The 17553-nt window shown below is 53.5% G+C and overlaps 5 protein-coding genes across 5 annotated transcripts; 3 read left to right on the top strand and 2 right to left on the bottom strand.

The window, feature by feature from the left end:
* Positions 1 to 108: 108 nt before the first annotated feature.
* CDEST_04031 (Putative major facilitator superfamily, MFS transporter superfamily) lies at positions 109 to 1754 on the bottom strand (the record flags this gene model as incomplete). The annotated part of the gene is made up of 3 exons (XM_062920190.1): positions 109 to 363; positions 421 to 1450; positions 1543 to 1754. 3 exons carry the CDS (start codon positions 1752 to 1754, stop codon positions 109 to 111), a joined length of 1497 nt encoding a protein of 498 aa, XP_062776241.1.
* Positions 1755 to 2306: 552 nt separating this feature from the next.
* CDEST_04030 (Putative oxoglutarate/iron-dependent dioxygenase, non-hem dioxygenase domain-containing protein) lies at positions 2307 to 3465 on the top strand (the record flags this gene model as incomplete). Its single annotated transcript, XM_062920189.1, has 3 exons — positions 2307 to 2587; positions 2641 to 2707; positions 2773 to 3465. 3 exons carry the CDS (start codon positions 2307 to 2309, stop codon positions 3463 to 3465), a joined length of 1041 nt encoding a protein of 346 aa, XP_062776240.1.
* A 346-nt stretch (positions 3466 to 3811) lies between these two features.
* CDEST_04029 (Putative Ecp2 effector protein) lies at positions 3812 to 4558 on the bottom strand (the record flags this gene model as incomplete). The annotated part of the gene is made up of 2 exons (XM_062920188.1): positions 4007 to 4558; positions 3812 to 3925 (listed from the first exon to the last, which is right to left on the bottom strand). Exons 1-2 carry the CDS (start codon positions 4499 to 4501, stop codon positions 3812 to 3814), a joined length of 609 nt encoding a protein of 202 aa, XP_062776239.1. The 5' UTR covers positions 4502 to 4558.
* A 5001-nt stretch (positions 4559 to 9559) lies between these two features.
* On the top strand, positions 9560 to 12903 carry CDEST_04028 (uncharacterized protein). The gene has a single exon (XM_062920187.1). The coding sequence runs from the start codon at positions 9878 to 9880 to the stop codon at positions 12362 to 12364; it is 2487 nt and encodes an 828-aa protein (XP_062776238.1). The 5' UTR covers positions 9560 to 9877; the 3' UTR covers positions 12365 to 12903.
* Positions 12904 to 14014: 1111 nt separating this feature from the next.
* CDEST_04027 (uncharacterized protein) lies at positions 14015 to 17386 on the top strand. Its single transcript, XM_062920186.1, has one exon. It carries the CDS (start codon positions 14242 to 14244, stop codon positions 17215 to 17217), a length of 2976 nt encoding a protein of 991 aa, XP_062776237.1. The 5' UTR covers positions 14015 to 14241; the 3' UTR covers positions 17218 to 17386.
* The last annotated feature ends 167 nt before the right edge of the window (positions 17387 to 17553 follow it).

Raw genomic sequence — 17553 nt, 5'->3', positions numbered from 1 at the left:
CAAAAGGGCTATTCTATATTCACAGCTTGTTGAGAAGGTCAGGGTAGTTATGACTATGCTGCAGACAGGAACGTACCCTCTTCCTCCCCCTTATCGTATCTAAACGGTCTAAAGATCCATTTTGAAAAGTCGTGACTTGCGGATTCTTTCACCGTAAAAGAAAAGGATGAACGGCAGGGGAAGAAAAGCAAGAGATATGAACCCAAGAACTGAGTTACCCCAGCCTACTCCTAGGGCGTCGAACATGGCGCTACCAGCCAAAAGCAGCAGGGCACCGAAGAGACAGCGGAGGATGGCACTTGCGGCCATGACTGAGGCGGAAAAAACCGTGTATGCATCGATGAGATATGTTGCGGTGGTTTTCTGTACCAAGGGCGTTTATCAGTTTTGCTGTAACGATCCCGTTCCAGGACAACTCACATATGCAGTCACAATGCCGATACCAGTGAAGGCGGTTCCGATAATGGGAACGATCCAATGGGCCTTGTACTCTGCTGACCAGCCGTACCAAAAAAGGCCGACGGGCACGAAAACAGCGCCGACAACCAATGTGGGCAGTCGATACTCAGGCTTGGCCACGCCACCGTTTCCTTTTGTTAGGTGGGCGGACCAACGATCAGAGACAGCGCCGACAAACAAAAGACCCACGATAAAACCGACTCCAATCCCAATGCTGGTTAGGCCGGACGCTCCGCTGCCGAAGCAGTATTGGTCCTTGAAAATGCGGGGGAAAGTTGTGAAGCAGAGGTAGGCATAGCTGAAAACGGTGGCGGCGTAGGCCGACATCAAGAAAACGATGGGTGAGACTAGCATCTTGAAAGGGCGCAGTATAGAGAACGCGAATAACTGGCCGGGGGTTTTGCTTGTATCCAAGGCCGACCGCAGGTTATGGTTCCCGGTGGTTCGGCGCAACTTTGCCGTTTTTCTCTTCAGAATCACGTATGGATACGACTCGTGTAGAAAGAGGACAACGAAGACAGCCATGACACCTGAGGCAATGGCCATGAGCCAGAAACCCCATCGCCAGCCTGCGGCCGCCGTTAAATTTCCGCCGATGATGGGCCCGATGGTCGGGCCCAAGGTTGGGCCCATGATGTACGCAGACATGACGGTCCCGCGCTTCTCGCGCGCGATCATGTCTGCGATAGAACTGGCGCCCAGCGTTCCCGCGCACGACCCGGCGATGCCCGCCAGCAGGCGGTAAACCACCAGGGAGCCGAAGCTGTTCGCTACCGCGCACGCGACGTTAAAGACGACGAACAGGAGAGTACAAGACCGGAACACGATGGCCCGTCCGTACAGTTCCGACAGCGGCGCGATGACCATTGGGCCGAAGGCGTATCCAAGCAGGTAGATGGTAGTCACGAGTGTCCCCAGCATCTCATCCGATGTGTCAAAATGCTGCATGATATCGGCCGCCGCCGCCGCGCTGATGGTTGACCCTACAGGCCTAGAACAGAGGCCAGAACGGATTAGCTCTGGCGGTCTGTATCAATCGCGCCAACGAGCGACTGAGGTAAATTTGTTCAACCGGGATCTTACGAGAGTAGTGCGGTCAGAGAAACGATGACAATGGACGTCGTCTTCCTGGTCGTCGACCAGTTCAGTGGGTGCTCTGGGTCGTTGGGGCCGTCAAAGTCCACAATATTTGTATCCCGTAATCCTCCTCCTTCCACGCCGCTCTTCTCCCATTCTTCCTCCGGGCCTCTCTCAACGGTGGAGCGTTCGGCGATATCGGTTTTGTCCCGGGACATCGTAGGCCTCGTGTCCTACAGGTGTAGGCGTATGAATTGATTAACCCTGGAGTCGCCTGAGAGCCACCAGTAAGTAGCGTCAGGATAGATTGAGTGATATTTCGTCCGGTGTTGTCGCGCTAGGAGTACTCGTAGCTCAGCTGAATTGACTTCTTAGCATGAACAGCTGTTGATAGTGAATTGAAGAAATAGGAGACCGGAACGACGTTGTCTCCGCGGATATAAATAAATATATCTTTGGTAATATCCGGTGAGCAAACTCCGTGAAGTGGGGCTGCTGGGTCCGGATCCCGGAACGCCCCGCCCCGTTGGTCGGCGACTAACCACCTTCCTAAATGGGTACTGCGTGCTGTTGGTGCCGAGGTACGTACCTCTGCGCTTCTTGAGGAGCATTCTTTGCCTGGCTGAGCTATGAGCTTCCATTGCTAAATAAAGGCGTCGTCGAAGGAATGGGGACAACTTCTAAAAACAAGTATTTGCTGATACTCTCGCCTGCGGATTGTATACTTTAAATTATCTTTTTTCTGGTCACCAACGATGACAACGTCCCAAATGGAGTCGGCTTGCGAGGGCCCTAACCAGGGCGACATAGCTGATCTCAGCGTCCTCAGCATCCAGAAGTTGCTTAGCAATGACCCTGAGGAAGCAATCAGACTGTTTTCTGCCTGTCCAAAATGGGGCTTCTTTTATGTTGACTTGGCCTCCAACGCGACTGAGCTATACCGGGCATCAACCGACCATCTTCAGGGGTTCGCCGTCCAGTATTTCAACCAGCCCTTGGAGGAGAAGATGCAGGATACCAACGAGGCTTGGGAAACATTCAACATCTGCGGGTATGTGTATCAAACCCATTCTATTCGTTTTGCTTACCTAAAATGTGCCACAGTTACAAACCACGAAGCCTTGATACTGGCAATGTGGAAGGCAAGAAAGATGGATGCGAAGGCCTCAGGGTGAGTCTTAGATTGCCCAGCTCGAGGCTTTGACCCAGACTCACGTTACCGGCCAATGATTGCAGCTGCCAGCCGACGTCATCCTGCTTCGAGAAACTCCTTTACAGTTTCCTCGTGGCGCCGAAATGCACCGAGACCAGACGGGCACCTTCATTGAGCAGTCATACGCCATTGCAATCTTGATTTTGAGCCGGCTATCAGATAACCTGGGTCTAACGGGTGCTTCGCGGCTAGAAAATCTTCACAGAGCAGACCGGCCGTCCACGTCGACCGCCGTTTTGCAACACTATCCATTTGAAGGAGACCTGCCAGCAGACACGAGCACCGGTCACTTTACACATACAGACACGGGCAGCGTGACGATTCTTTTCAACACGGAATGGGGCCTGCAAGTCTGCAGCCCTTACAGCGAGGAGTGGAAGTACGTGCCGCCAGCCAAAGGCACGCGTGCCATTGTAAACATTGGCGACACGGTCAAGTTCTTGACGGCCGGCCGCCTCAAATCCTGCCTGCATCGAGTGGTGCCTTATCTCGACCGTTGGACGCGCGGCTCGCGCTACGCAATCATTTCCTTCCTCCGGGCCAACAACGATGTCGAGTTCGAAGATATCGAGGACCGGAGGGGGAACGCCAAAGATTGGCTCAACAGGAAATTCCTGAACTATCGGTCACCCCACGAAGTGCAGAAACAGAACCCGATGGCTACTGGTAGACTTGGATTTGTTGGACTTTGGAGACCAGGAACGACTGCCTATTAGGTTTCGGACTTTCTTAGCGTGGTGGCACGAAGAACTAGTTAGTAGTAGAGATGGTAGTGTAAAGGTATCAATCGCGACCAGAAGAGAGTCGCCTCAAGCGACGCTGTGGACATCTTAATTCATATGTATGAAAGAGTTGTAGGCTACAGCTGCGTATATAAGCTGTAATTATAGTTGAACTGAAAAGACAGTGAGTCCATCGAGGGCAGAAGCCCATGCCCGTAGATGCAGCGGGTTGAACCCTGTCACCTTTCCATTGGCTGTAAAGCAGGTTCTGTCGCTTCACACCACAGCAGCCTCCTCGACGGCAGAAGATACAGTGGCATTTCTGGTCTGGATCCTATGCCTAGGCACGCTGGAGTTTCCAAAACACACTGGACCGGCCTGAAAACGGGCAGCCAGACTGCGTGCACGAATTCTCGCATCCCATTTCCCCCGCGGCACCGACAAGACCATTGTTCTGTCCAAAGAATCAGTAAGAGAAGAAGGCTCATGTTTCACAGGAAGTTATGTCGGGTTTTCAAGGGGGGAAATGACATACCGCAAACCTGTTAATGCCATCACGCACGAGGTCAGCCATGTCGGACGACCCGACGTACGTGTCGTAGACGTTCCTGGTGCCAGCCCCGAAGACGCAGGTGCCGTAGACGATGACGCCGTGGTAGTCTGGGGTGTTCGTCCAGATGGACCAGTACGTGTTGAGGGTGTAGGCCCAATCGCGAATGACGGCGCAGTCGCCCTGGGTCGGCCAAGGGGACGCGGTGCCAGAGAAGGAGCTGCCGCCGCAGCAGTCATTGGTGATGACCGCCGTGCTCATATCACCGCCGTCGGACCCCGGGGGGTTATGGATGACGACGGAGGTGTTGAGGGCGGCCGGGTTGTACTTCAGAATCTTGCCCTGGAACTTGACCGGCACCCAGTCGCTAGTGTCGATGTGAGTCTCCTGGCGAACTGCCACGGGGTTCGTCGGCCCAGCCACGGCGACGTTGCTGAGAATGGCCATGAGGGCAATGGAGGTGATCTTTGCTGCGAACATTGTGAAAGGTGATCTCGAGGGAGAAGTAAGTGGGTCTATCTGGATAGTGGAGGCAATGAGGCTTATTGTTGGAAGAAACTGAGATCGGTTGAGAAAGACGATGGCGCCTTAGGTCTTTTATAGACAATTAGAGCCGTCCATTGTCGGAATATCTGCTCAGCTCAATACTAGTAAGTTCAGAATGGTCCCAGCCTGCTTCGCACTCCCCCAGTCTAATCGCTAGCATGGCGTAGTGGCGTGCGTCTGGCACCCTCTTCTTGAAAAGGAGGTGGTTCGATTCAATCATCGGACCTTCCGTTCTCCCTGATCCAGACCAACCAGTGGTCCGAAGCCACCGACCTGGCACGAAGAGACAGTGCCTATCAAGGGCCCAATGGGGTGAATTACATCCGCTCGACAAGCGGGAACAAGGTGATTATTAAGGACCCCCCGACAACTATGAACAACCAAAGGCTTTGACCCTATGTATAACTCGACGGGCCTGTGACGGGCAGGCCTAATACAGATAGATGAGCGAGTTCTGCTTGTTACTGTTTCCAATTCAGACTTAAGCCGGGTCACCCAGCGGGGCCTAGCTACAGAGTAGAACAGTTACGTAGCCATTAATACATCATTCGGAGGAAGTTAGGAAGGTTTCATGCACTGTGTATTACATAGTGTGAGCTACATCACTCCATTAAACTTTACCCCTCGGGAGGTCGTGGCAGGGGTTACGGGCCCCTGTCTCCTTGGCGTTGTATACAACAACGACGAGAACAATGACAACTTCAGTTTACTCTTGCGTCCAGCAGCAAAATCACAGTCGTAATATACAGACTAACGGATGCAATAGTATGTATATCAATCAGGCTGAGGCGCAGGCTACAAGTCCCGCAGATGCAGGGCATGGCTTACTAGCCCTTCCCGTTGCTGCCAAGGACGAAAGTTCCAATGAAATATGCAGCTTACCTCGCTTTACATTGTGTAACTACTACGTGAAGGCTTCACGATGCATCGTCTAGGTTTCCACGCGACCAAACCTGTCAATATATATGCTGTCAGCATGCATGATCTCCCTTTCGAAGTGGATATAAGTCTGTCTATCAGAGAACACAAGTCCTAACAGAGAACGCAATTCCCTATTCGCTGACAGCTTTTGCCTAATTTCTGACATTTTGACTTCTGGCAGTGCATTATCGTGCGGCGTACAGTCAGATATGCGTGAGACTGAATGTAACCTACCTATTTCGTCGGCCAGGTTTGTCGTGCAAAGCGACTGTGTCTGTTCATGTCGGCGGGAGACTTGACATCGTAGAAAAGGGAAAAGAGCAACAGCTGGAAAATACCCAATCAAAATTGTGCGGTTCAGCCTCATGTTCGCCCTGTACGTGAACACATTCAGTTGATATCATCATGTCAACCTGTCACACGCCCGCATCCGCAGGAGTATGTCGTCAGCCACGCAGTAGTCTGTCCCTTGGAACCACTGACATGTTTACTTTCTGACAGTATTGCAGAACACAGAGGGTGTTCGGTGTGAGACGACATGGAAGAAACTTGGTTGCTGACAAGGTCGAAAGAAGTCAGCGACTGACGCGACATTTTGATTAGCTGATGATCAGCCGGAAGTGAGTCTTCCATCTCGAGACATGATGTCATGTTTGAATTCTGATTAGTAAATCTCTAGGATTCAGTTAGGTGTATATTATATCTAAGCGTATCAATCTTCTTCCTTCCGCTTGAGTATTTCTATGTCTCTTAGGTAGTACACTACCTATCTGGTATCAGAACTACAAGGGCTGTAACATATAATCAGCAGTCAAAATGAGCCTACCCCCAATTGCCCCAGTCAAAGCTGTTGCAGTTGTTGGACTCCTCGTAACCGTAGACATTGGCATTCGAAATCTGACTGCGGGTGGGGTAATCGAAGTTTTGTGACGCCCTGCAGGCCTTGATGTTTCTGTTCGCTCCCTTCTCGGCCGTTCTCCCAAGCTCAGTGAGATGCTCGTCTTCCTCGATGACACGATTAGAATGACTCTGGCCATGGGGACAGCCAACGCCATGGGTGTACCGTTGGTGAGCATCATAATATTTGTGCAAATGTCACTCACAGAACCGGATGTGTCAAGGCGTCGCCTCTCATTCTCGCTTATATCAGAAACACCGCAAGGCGACTCAACTGACTTGCAATTTAGCGCCTCCGCTTCCATCATTAGCATCAGTCAGGGGAGGAGAGGAAAATTTGGCTAACGAGATACTAATCGTAGGGCCGTAGACACCGGCCCTCTTAACCAGACTCCAGCGCCGTTGGTGCGGGTTTTCGCTGACAAAGTCTGGGTTCTCACACAGGGAAGACAAAGTGAAATCACTGTACACGGAGGAGTTCCCGTCTTCAAAGAGGCTCATGTCTTGCTGAAGTGGAAGCGGAAGGACACTTGCCCTCATTAGCAACATTCTTGTTACACTTAGATGTCATGTCGTAATCTCTACTACACATAGTTCACCCAGAACTTAGAAACTCTAGCAAACAGACGGGCACCAACGTCCATACCAAATGTAAAAAGGCAGGTTCCGCTCAACGAGACCACCCGCTCCCCCTCCCTCCAGCTTAGTCATAACGCTAACCTCGCCCACGACAGTGACAACGGATCTTACACCTGAAGCTTGTCGTATAGCCTGCCAATTACTGTATTCCTGCATCTTCACCTTCGATGGCTGTCAAGGTCACCACCATTTGCGATCGCAAGAATTCCCACGGGGCCTTCTCTTGTAAACGGCCTGACTTCTAGCAGCAGCTTTCCATGTGCGAGCCGGCTGGTGTGTAGTGATGCCATCCTGCCAGACACCGTGTGCCAATTCAAGACCATGCAGCAGCTAGGCCTCTTGGTAACGTGTAGCTGACTGTATTCGGCCTTTGGGTATTAGGAAGACAAGCTTTGCGATTGTTCTGAATGCATGGATCCCACTTCCACCAGCAAGAACGAAAGTCCGCGCACGCCCAGTTTATAAGTGCTAGTAGTTTTTGAATTACGAGAGTTTCCGCTTCACTGGGTTGGTAACCTAATAAGCAACGCATCACTATGGCCTTGGGGGCTTCCTAACGGTACAGCTCCTTATAGGACATGAGTTAAAGCCTTGCCTGTATCATCTCAAGTCAATTAAAATAAAGACTAGAGCAGAGCTCGTCATTATACTAAAGTCAAAAATGAATCTTGGACGAGTTTGCAAGAAGTACAGGTACAATGAGGCAGACAGGTACGGGTGGCTTGCCGTCAAGATACCGACCGCTCGTCTTATCAGTCTAGCACGTTTCGTTGATCCCTTAGGAGATGAATGAACCTAAGACACCAGAAAAGAATTAAGCATAGTCGCCGTCGCAAACAGTCCAACGCCTTTCTCTTAGGGCACAATGGCATGCCGTTCTGCCCTTATCCTCGCCAGCATGTTATCATCGCATTACACAACGTTTGATTAATTATATAACAAAGGTTCCTATGATCTACACTCGGTGGTATACTTTTCTCTCCTATTTGCAAATACAGAGGGCTGTGTAGGATTAGCAGCTGGCGGGATACTTTTCTTCTTCATAGTGAATAGCAAAAAGCCACATGGAATCTGCCTGTTTGCTGGGTTGTGGATCTGCGGAACCTGATCATCTGCATTGTAATTATCAACACTGCAATATCAATATTTCTTTAGAAAAAGTATTTATTCCCTTCCTGAGCTATTTTAAGATGTTGAAAGGAAAAGATTAAGGCGACACGTTTCGGGGAAGTACTCAGCTAAGAGGCTAAAACAGATCTATACTAGGTTATAGCTAGCATTGCATTTAATAGGACTAGGGCTCCTACTAAGAGTGATTGCAACAGGGAACGCCGAGCGAAGCAATGCGATCAGGACGGCAAAGCGCCTAGGATCCTGGGCAGGACGGACGTCGTGGGTTGCCGATCCCGGACATCTTCTTCACCAACCTCTGCGGCGTCTTTTGCATAATGAATGATGCTGTAATTAAATAGGGAGAAAATGAAAACCTTAGAATCTGAATTTAATTAGGTATAGCTCGCTGAAGTATAGGTGGCGTTTGCCTGTTTGAAACCCGAGGTGCTCGGATTCACTGTCGGACTTATGCCTTTGCCTACACTTCAGCTATTTAAGTACAGCAGCTCTGGTAGGGCTGGGCTCTTAAGTTTAATGAGTAAGGCGTAGATGAAATAGGGATTAGAGGCGTCTGTTTCTCTAGAATGAAGGAGATACAGGACGAAGGTAGAATATTTATACCTGTCTTGAAAGCATTTGCGTCTTGGACTGGGTTTCAGGACTGACTTGCATGACGTGCAGGACTGAATTGCAGACCACCCCCCCCCCCCCCTTATACCCATTGTGACACACCCCCTCAGAAACGCCGAAGGGGTTTCTGGATCCTGGAAGGCCCGGCCCTGCGTCTGGAGGGCCTGGCAGACAGACTTGCCTGCAGTTGGCCAATGGCTTTTAAGACGAGAGTTGCTTATAGCCGTGAAGCAAGGGGTCCCCTCTTCATGTTGCTAGACTGCCCATCCAGCTCAACATCAGGGTCAAGTCCTTGCTTCGCTTTTTTCTGTTCCCTCTACTCCCGTCGAAGTCAGGGCCTTTGTCTCTGGCCTCGATGGCTCTGCCTTGATCCGGCCGGAAATTCCGGACTTTCTGACGACCCGTCGGGCCGAAAGGTGACTTGGGTCCATGCACCGGAGGGCTCGTTCGCCCCGGATGACTCAGATGGAGGGATCCCTTTGGGCGCAGCAGGGACTGGCCAGAGGGATGGCTGGGTTGGAGACCCCTTCGGGCACAGCAAAAGAGCTGGCCGCAGGGCTGGCGGAATGCAGGATCCTTCCTGGCGCCTTGAAGGGCTGGGCTGGAGGACCTGTTGAATGAGGTGGTGGGAACGCTCTCTACGCTGCTCAGGCACAACAGATGGGCTCATAACTGCGATGATAGCGCGAAAGTGGACCCATAATTATAGTGTGGCAATTGCGATTTATATAGGTACTTATATCGGTAGGGTATTTGTACCCATCACGACAATATCTTAAAACGCTTGCTACTTAACACTACTAGCCCACGCCGTCAAGCCCAGCTAGCTTAGTTGCCCTTTTGCAGACTTGAACCCTTAGCATGTTCCTAAACTTGTCTCTCTAGCATACAATCACTAATGTATTCCTTCTTCTCCCCCTCTATTTCTTACTCAAAACTAGGCTCGCTCCTGTCGTTGTGTTCGCGATCACTATTTGAAATGGCTTCGTCAAAGCAGCTTGCTCTTGCTGTGTTAGCTCTCCACTACGGAGTAAATGCTTTAGCGCCGTGGGTAAGTGACATTTGGTTTGCGCAAAGTCGTCTACAAAGTACTTGAACAAGTTGACATTGATGTATTTGAATGTGTTACAGAACTACGGAGAGGCACTTAAAATTTTCGTGGCTCCTCAAGGACTAAATGGCCCTTGTCCCGACAAGTCGCCCACAAATCCTGCGGGCATCTACTCTCAGCTCTTCTACGACGGCAAGACAATTGTTGCGGATGCTATCGACAAGGTCAACGGAGAAACATCGTCCTTCTTCCTCACCAACGGATGGTGTTCTTCCAACAGAGACGGGGCAGCCCTGAGGCAAGACAAGCAGACACGCATACAACTGGTCAAGAAAGGGGCTACAGTGGCCGGTTGTCTGTCAGTCAACGCCGAGGAAGGGTCGCTTGTCTTGAAAGGTTGCTCGTTCCAGGACGAAACCCAGAGGTTCTGGGTGGAGCAGCTGGTGGAAGGCGACGGGACGTCTGTATCGGAGATCACCACAGCGGCCGGCTTGGGGAAGCTTACATGGCCCGGTGACAAGGGCCCATCGGTTCTAATCCAGCCCTCGGCCGGACGCGTGTGCTTTTACAACGCCGAAACTGACCGGGCTGTTACGGCCGGGCACACGTATATCCCCGATCACGCGCTGACCCAGCTCTGGGGCCAGGTCGTGCCGAACAGCGATAAGCCAACTCACTATACCTCGCTTCCCGGGTGTACAAATTCGGACGGTTCCGAGAACTTTAACTCGCTGGACTGCATCTTGGCCATTTCCTACAACAGAGCCCCGGCGAAATGCGCCACCGACCCCCAGGCGACAGACTGCATCCTCAACTACCTCGGTGCCTTCTGCGGTGACCTGGTTGATGGCCGCCTGAGGGCTAACAATCCCATTCCACGGGACCAAATCGCAAACCAGCTGGAGGCTTGTGCTCGCAAGATCGCGTTAGGTCCCTGCGTGGCGAACCCAACCGGCGCCGCCTGTACATCAGGGCTTTTTGCCGGTATCGAGTTTCCTGGGTTCTCTGACGAAGGAGGTGATGTGACGACAGTATCCGTAAGACGCGATGCCCTTTCCGCCAAGTACAACATCTTCCCGGAGGAGCGCGTGAAAGACGCTGTCTTTGAGGAGTTTGTGATCGGTATCGCACAACAACTGCTCAACTCCATTTCCGATACAGTCAGTGGCTTATTCAACCGGCACGCCGAAAGCTCGGCAATCTACTGTCACGGCATAGCCGGTACCCTCGGCAGCATAAAGCTGGCAAGCAAGTGTTCCCGGATCTGGACAGTTTCGACGTCGCCAGCGACCCGACTGGAATATGACATTAGCGTACAGAAGGCGGGTGCCATCACCGGTCTTGTCATATCAAGCCTACTTGTCATTGACGATGTGAAGGACGCCATCGAGGCCATGAATCCCCAGGCATGGATAGAACTGAAAGGTCTTTTCAGTGCGCCCAAAGCTACGGAGGTGACCACGGCTGGAAGGACAATCAAGGGGTATAAGATCACTGGCACAGGTGAGGGAGCAGGCACAAGCACGGTGGAGATTCTCAAGCAGGGCCCCAAAGGTAACGTCGTCCTATTCGCAAGCAAGGTAGAGTCGCAAATGGCACTCGAAGAGGCCATAGAGAACGGCTTCGGAGACTGCGTCGAGTTGAACCCGCCCAAGCGAAAGACAAGGAGGCCAAGATATCATGTCGGGCCGCGCGGACTCAAAAGACCCCTTGGCCTCAAGATCGCCTGTCCCCCTCTTACAAGCGGCGACGTCTCGACCGCGTTTCAAGACCCTTGGGCCCAGGCCAAGAACACAGTCGCCGACATCTCGACCGACGCAGTGAGGGCGACGAACCTGGTCGATGACGATGCCGCCGACCTTGACGCACTTCACAAGGCCTACTTCGCCTTCTCAAAGGCCGGAACCGAGACGGCGCCGACATGGGGCTCCGAGTTGCAACCTTGGGCCGAGCGCCTCCGCGGGGGTATGATCAGCAGCGCCGAGAAAGCCGCCATCGCCAAAGACTTTGCCGGTACATACGGCCTCGTGCCCGATGAAGAAGAGGCGCTCCAGCTCTGGTCTCGCGACTACGCCATCCAACAGCGTCCGCTCAAGTCGGGGGCCGCCAAGATCCCTGACTACGCCGGCTACTGCGTGCGCAAAACGCGCCTGTCGCAAGAGACGATCGATATGCTCCTCAACAGCCGTGGCGGCAAGCGCGGCGAGCCTGGCGTCTACGACGTGGGAGACCTGGTCATCAACACGCAGAGCATCGATTTTGCAAACATGGCCTCGGGGCACCCGCGCTTTGTTATGGCCACGACTCCTGGCCTGACCAACTACCATGGTGATTCCAGCGTCATCATGTCGAGCCCATACTCGTTCGTCATCCGGTCGCGCAAGGGGAAGTACATCACGCCGGTTACCGTTGGGAAAGAACAAATGGTCGAGGGCCAGCCCGAGATTATTTTTCTCGATGGTGAGCAGGGCCGGTTCAAATTGTTGGGCTGGGCCAGCGGCCAGAATGGGAAACCGGCCGTATTCTACTTTGACAATGTTAATTGAGTAGGGGACAAGGCTGTACGCTGGCACCGGCGAAAGGAAGTGGCGTACCTTGTACGTCGAATCCGCTAATTTTTCAGAAAGACATAATCCTAGTAGTTGATAGGCTCTGTTGAGCAAGAGAGAACGCCGCTCTCTCACACGTTCCTTGAAACACGTCTTCATGGATGCGAGCAGAGAGGGTGGGAAATGGACATGTATCGAACGGCAATAAGCTGTCCCGTAAGCATGATGCAGTTCTGTTAGACCTATGTAATTGTATCAGTTGCAGCTGTCTATTTAATTTCAAAGCATGTTCTGAATAAGCAACCAAACTGGCAAGTAGAGATGTAGACGAATTAGTACCAAAATTTTGCTGTTGCTTGCGGGCATTCGCCTCCATTCCGTTCCCAGCAATAACCTTGGTTCACTGGCTGGGACGGCGTAGCAGCATCACCTTTTTGGCAGCTCTCCCAGAGCAAGTGCCTACCTAAGCCAGGTATATATTGTTCCCAACTTCCCAAGCGAGACGCAGCGGTGGATCGGACATGTTGTCGTCATGAGGATCAAGGGATGCACGACAAAGGACCACGGGTAGGGTTGCCTGCGGGATGTCGTAGTTATCAATGACTATGACTCGAGTAGTGAGATCGTGACAAGTGGAGCCAGTGAGATGCTTAGGGTGGATATGGCCGATATTGAAGTGGGTGAGCGAGGGGAGGAGAGGCAAGGGGAACGAGATAAATCATGATTTGCATGTGCTCACCACAGCTGCGTCCCACCGTCGGCGGCCAGTCTACAGGTATCTCGCCTGCCCTACCTGCCTTCCTATCTTTGCTACTACCTGTCTGTCTATCCGTGCATATCTACTACGCCAGGTAACGAAACGAACGAAGCTTTGTGTTTGTATCTGGGTTCTGGACCTCGTGCCAATTGGATTCCGCCACCTTCTCTCACCGTCCGTACTAAACTCTACCAAGTAATGCAACTTAAGAGCACCTTCCATGTTTGACAATTGGCTCTGGCTACGGAATGAGTGAGGCGGTTCGTCCAACAGTAACTGCAGCACGAGAGACGGAATGCATGCAGCATGCAGCAGCCACTGAGAGGGCCCCACGTTCTTCAAGGAGGGGAGGGGGAGGGGGGGGGGGACCAGAAACAAGAAACCAAAAGAACAGGTGCATTGTCACACAATCACACAATGAACAAAATTTACAGGGTCCCTGAAGCCCCTCAAGAGCGTTAAATGCCACCTTGGCGGCGCCAGGGCACGGATACACACTATGTAGGTAGGTAGGTAGGTAGGTAGGATGTATCTCTGTGGGTTGTGGTCTGCTTGAAGGGACATGCAGGGCTCGTTCACCACCATTCCTCTTTGGGATAGCTTCGGTGGGCCCAAAAACGGTCGGGCTGCCAATATTTCAGTGGGGGCTTCGCAGGGGTCCAGCCACTGAAAAAGTAGACCACTCATTTCCATCACCAAGTGAACTTGCAAGACCCACGATAACAGCCCCAAAATCAACAAGAGAGAACTTTGGAACAGGGGAGAAACCGAGGAGGCAAAAGGAGGAAGGGGGAAAAAAAACAAACCCACACCCTTGCCTGCAGAAAAGCCTGACCGCCTTTCCTGTTGGTTTGTTTACCCTCTCTACCAACATTTCCTTCAGGCTCCCTCTCGTCACCGTCCCCCGTCACCGTCACCGTCACCGTCCACCTACCTACCTCTCTGCTTGACCAAAGAAAACGAAACGACTCACCGACTTCCATGGGTCTTGCTTGCATTGTCCCTCCCCCCTGATTTTCCATCATTCTCATCTCTTCTCACACTGCCATTGTTTAACCCCCATCTCTCTCGACTGAACTCTCCTGCGTCGCCTCGCCGAGATACTTTTCCTCCAATCATGGGCAACGTTGTTTCAGTCTTTTCTCCGGGCAACGGTCACCGCATCGAGGGTTCCAAGGAAGAGCTCGAGCAGAAGCTCGCCGACAGAGAGGAGACCATCACCGTTCTCGAGGAAGACCTCTCCAAGAAGGAGAAGCAGTACACCTCCCTCTCCGCCGAGGCCGACGATCTGCGCCAGAAGATCCAGGAGCTCGACGCCCAGCTGACCTCGTCCAACAACGAGAGCAAGGCCCGCATCGCCACCCTCGAGTCCGACCTCGCCGCCAGCAACGACAAGGTCGCCCAGCACCTCCACGCCAACGGCACCGCCGACTCCCAGCGCTCCCAGGAGCTCGACAACGCAAACAAGCAGCTCGCTCTCCTGCAGGAGCAGCTCGACACTGTCCAGCAGGAGAAGAAGGCCCTCGAAGATGACCTCGCCGCCGTGAAGGGCCAGCTGGCCGAGGCCAAGAAGGACCGCGAGGCGCTCGAGGTCTCGTTGCGCGAAGAGGTCCAGTCGCTTCAGGCCCGCCTGACCGATGCCGACCAGGCCCGCTTCACCCTGCAGGAGACCCTCGACAAGATCAAGGCCGACGCCGACACCACCACCAAGTCGCTCGGCGAGAAGGTCGCCGCCCTCACCACTCTTGAGGGCAAGCTCTCGGCCCTCGAGGGCGAGCACACCAAGCTCAAGACAGCCACCGAGGCCGAGCTCTCCGCCGCAACCGAAAAGCACGCGAGCCTCCAACAGGCCCTTGAGAAGCTGAGAGCCGACTCCGACTCTGAGCTCACCGCCGCCAAGAAGGACCTGAGCGACGCCCAACAAAAGTTCACTGCCCTGCAGCAAACCCACGACGACCTCAAGAACGGTGCCGATGCCAACGTCTCCTCCGCCCAGAAGGATCTCGCCGACGCAAAGGAGAAGCTCGCCGCTCTCCAGCAAACCCTCGACCAGCGTAAGGCCGAGGCCGACTCCCAACTCGAGGCTGCCAAGAAGGAACTGGCCGATGTACAGGCCAAGTTCGCCGAACTCGAGGACAACCACAACAAGCTCAAGGCCGGCTCCGATGAGCAGGTCTCAACCACCAAGAAGGAGCTTGCCGAGGCCCAGCAGAAGGTTGCCACCCTCCAACAGGCCATCGACACCCTCAAGTCCGAATCCGAGTCCGAGCTGTCGACCACCAAGAAGAACCTTGCCGACGCACAGGAATCTCTCGCCGCGCTGCAGCAGACCAACGAGAAGGCCAAGGCCAACTCGGACCAGGAGCTCGCCGCCGCCAAGAAGACACTTGCCGAGACCGAAGAAAAGTACGCCAAGCTGCAGGAGACTCGCGACGCCGAGCTTGAAGCCGCCAAGAAGAATGTTGCCGACTGGGAGCAGAAGTACACCAAGTTGGAGCAGACGCTGAAGGCCCAACAGGAGGCTCAGTCCAGCTCCAGCGCCGAGCTCGAGGCCGCGAAGAAGACCCTTGCCGAGTCGGAGGAGAAGTACGCCAAGCTGCAATCGACCCTCGCTACCGAGCTTGAATCGGCCAAGAAGGGCCTGTCCGAGTCGGAGGACAAGTACACCAAGTTGGAGCAGACGCTGAAGGCCCAACAAGAGGCTCAGTCCAGCTCCAGCGCCGAGCTCGAGGCCGCTAAGAAGACCCTTGCCGAGGCGGAGGAGAAGCACACCAAGTTGCAGTCGGCCCACGCCGCTGACCTCGAGGCCGCAAAGAAGAACGTTGCCGACTGGGAGGCCAAGTACAACAACCTGGAGAAGTCTCACAAGGAGTCGTTGTCTACCTCCAACGCCGAGCTCGAGTCCGCGAAGAAGAGCCTGGCTGAGTCGGAAGACAAGTACGTCAAATTGCAACAGGCACACACTGCTGAGCTCGAGGCCGTCAAGAAGAACGTCGCCGACTGGGAAAGCAAGTACAACAAGCTGCAAGAGTCACAGTCCAGCTCTGCTGCCGAACTCGAGTCGGCAAAGAAGAGCCTGTCCGAGTCGGAGGGCAAGTACAAGGAGCTTCAGCAAGCGCAAGAAAAGGCCCAATCCGAATCCAATGCCGAGCTGGAGGCCGCCAAGAAGAGTGTGACTGAGTGGGAGCAGAAGTACAAGAGCCTCGAGCAGGCACAGGAGAAGGCTCAGACTGAGAGCCTTGCCCAGTTGGACGCTGCTAAGAAGGCTGCGGCGGATTGGGAGGAGAAGTACAACGCCCTGCAACAGGCTCAGGAGAAGGCCCAGTCCGAGTCTAGTGCCGAGGTCGCCGCTGCAAAGAAGAACGTCGCCGAATGGGAGGCCAAGTACAACGACATCAAGCAGGCCCATGAGAAGGCCCAGTCCGAGTCAAGCGCCGAGCTTGAGGCCGCCAAGAAGAGCGTTGTCGAGTGGGAGAGCAAGTTCAAGACCCTGCGGGAGACCAGCGACAAGACCCAGTCCGATGCCGCAACCGAGATTGCCTCCGTCAAGCAGAGTCTGGCCGACGCGGAGACCAAGTACAAGTCTCTGGAGGAGGCCCACGAGAAAGCAAAGGCCAGCTTCGAGAAGGAGCACTTGGCCACGAAGGAGAGCTTGTCCGACCTCGAAGCCAAGTACAGCACCTTGCAGCAGACTCACGACAAGACAAAGAGCGAGTCCTCAGAGGAGTCCTCGCGCTTGAGCAAGGAGTTCGCGGACCTGCAGACCAAGTTTGCCGACCTCGAAAAGGCCAGCGAGACCAGCAAGAAGAGCGCAACTGCCGAGCTCGAGAGCGCCAAGAAGGATGCTGCCACCTGGCAAGAGAAGGCCAAGGAATCCGACTCTGCTCGCGACTCCCTCGCCAAGGAGCTCGAGGCATCCAAGAAGGACCTGGCTGCTGCGGAAGTGCGCGCAAAGGAGGCTCAGTCCAAGCTTGAGGCGGAACTCCAGAAGCTCCGCGACGAGCTCGCCAAGCCTGCGGCTGTGAACGGCGACAAGCCCGCCGCCGAGGCCACCGAGGAGAAGAAGCCCAAGGAGGAGACCGTTGCGGCGTGAGTCGAGATGTCTGGAAAGATCAGTGTACAAAGATGAAGGGCGAGGTTGATTTCGCTGCAGAGGAGGGACATACACACCAACTGAGATACCAAACAAGAGTGCTATGACGTTGTACTTAATAGACTAATTCCCTCATGAGCTAGTTATGAATCATGACATGTGAACGAACCTAAACACACACGTTTGTCTTGCTGATGAGACGTCGGATGCTTATCGAGTAGAGTGAGAATACCAAGCCCTTTGGCAAAACTCATAGGGCGAAGCGATTGCGGCGGCGGTAATACTCGGTTGCTTGGGATATATGTCTTGTGATACGCGGTGACCGATCAAGTTGAA

Source organism: Colletotrichum destructivum, chromosome 2 (genome assembly GCF_034447905.1).
Source record: "Colletotrichum destructivum chromosome 2, complete sequence".
Classification (NCBI taxonomy): domain Eukaryota; kingdom Fungi; phylum Ascomycota; class Sordariomycetes; order Glomerellales; family Glomerellaceae; genus Colletotrichum; species Colletotrichum destructivum.
This window is presented reverse-complemented; position numbering and strand designations above follow the sequence as displayed.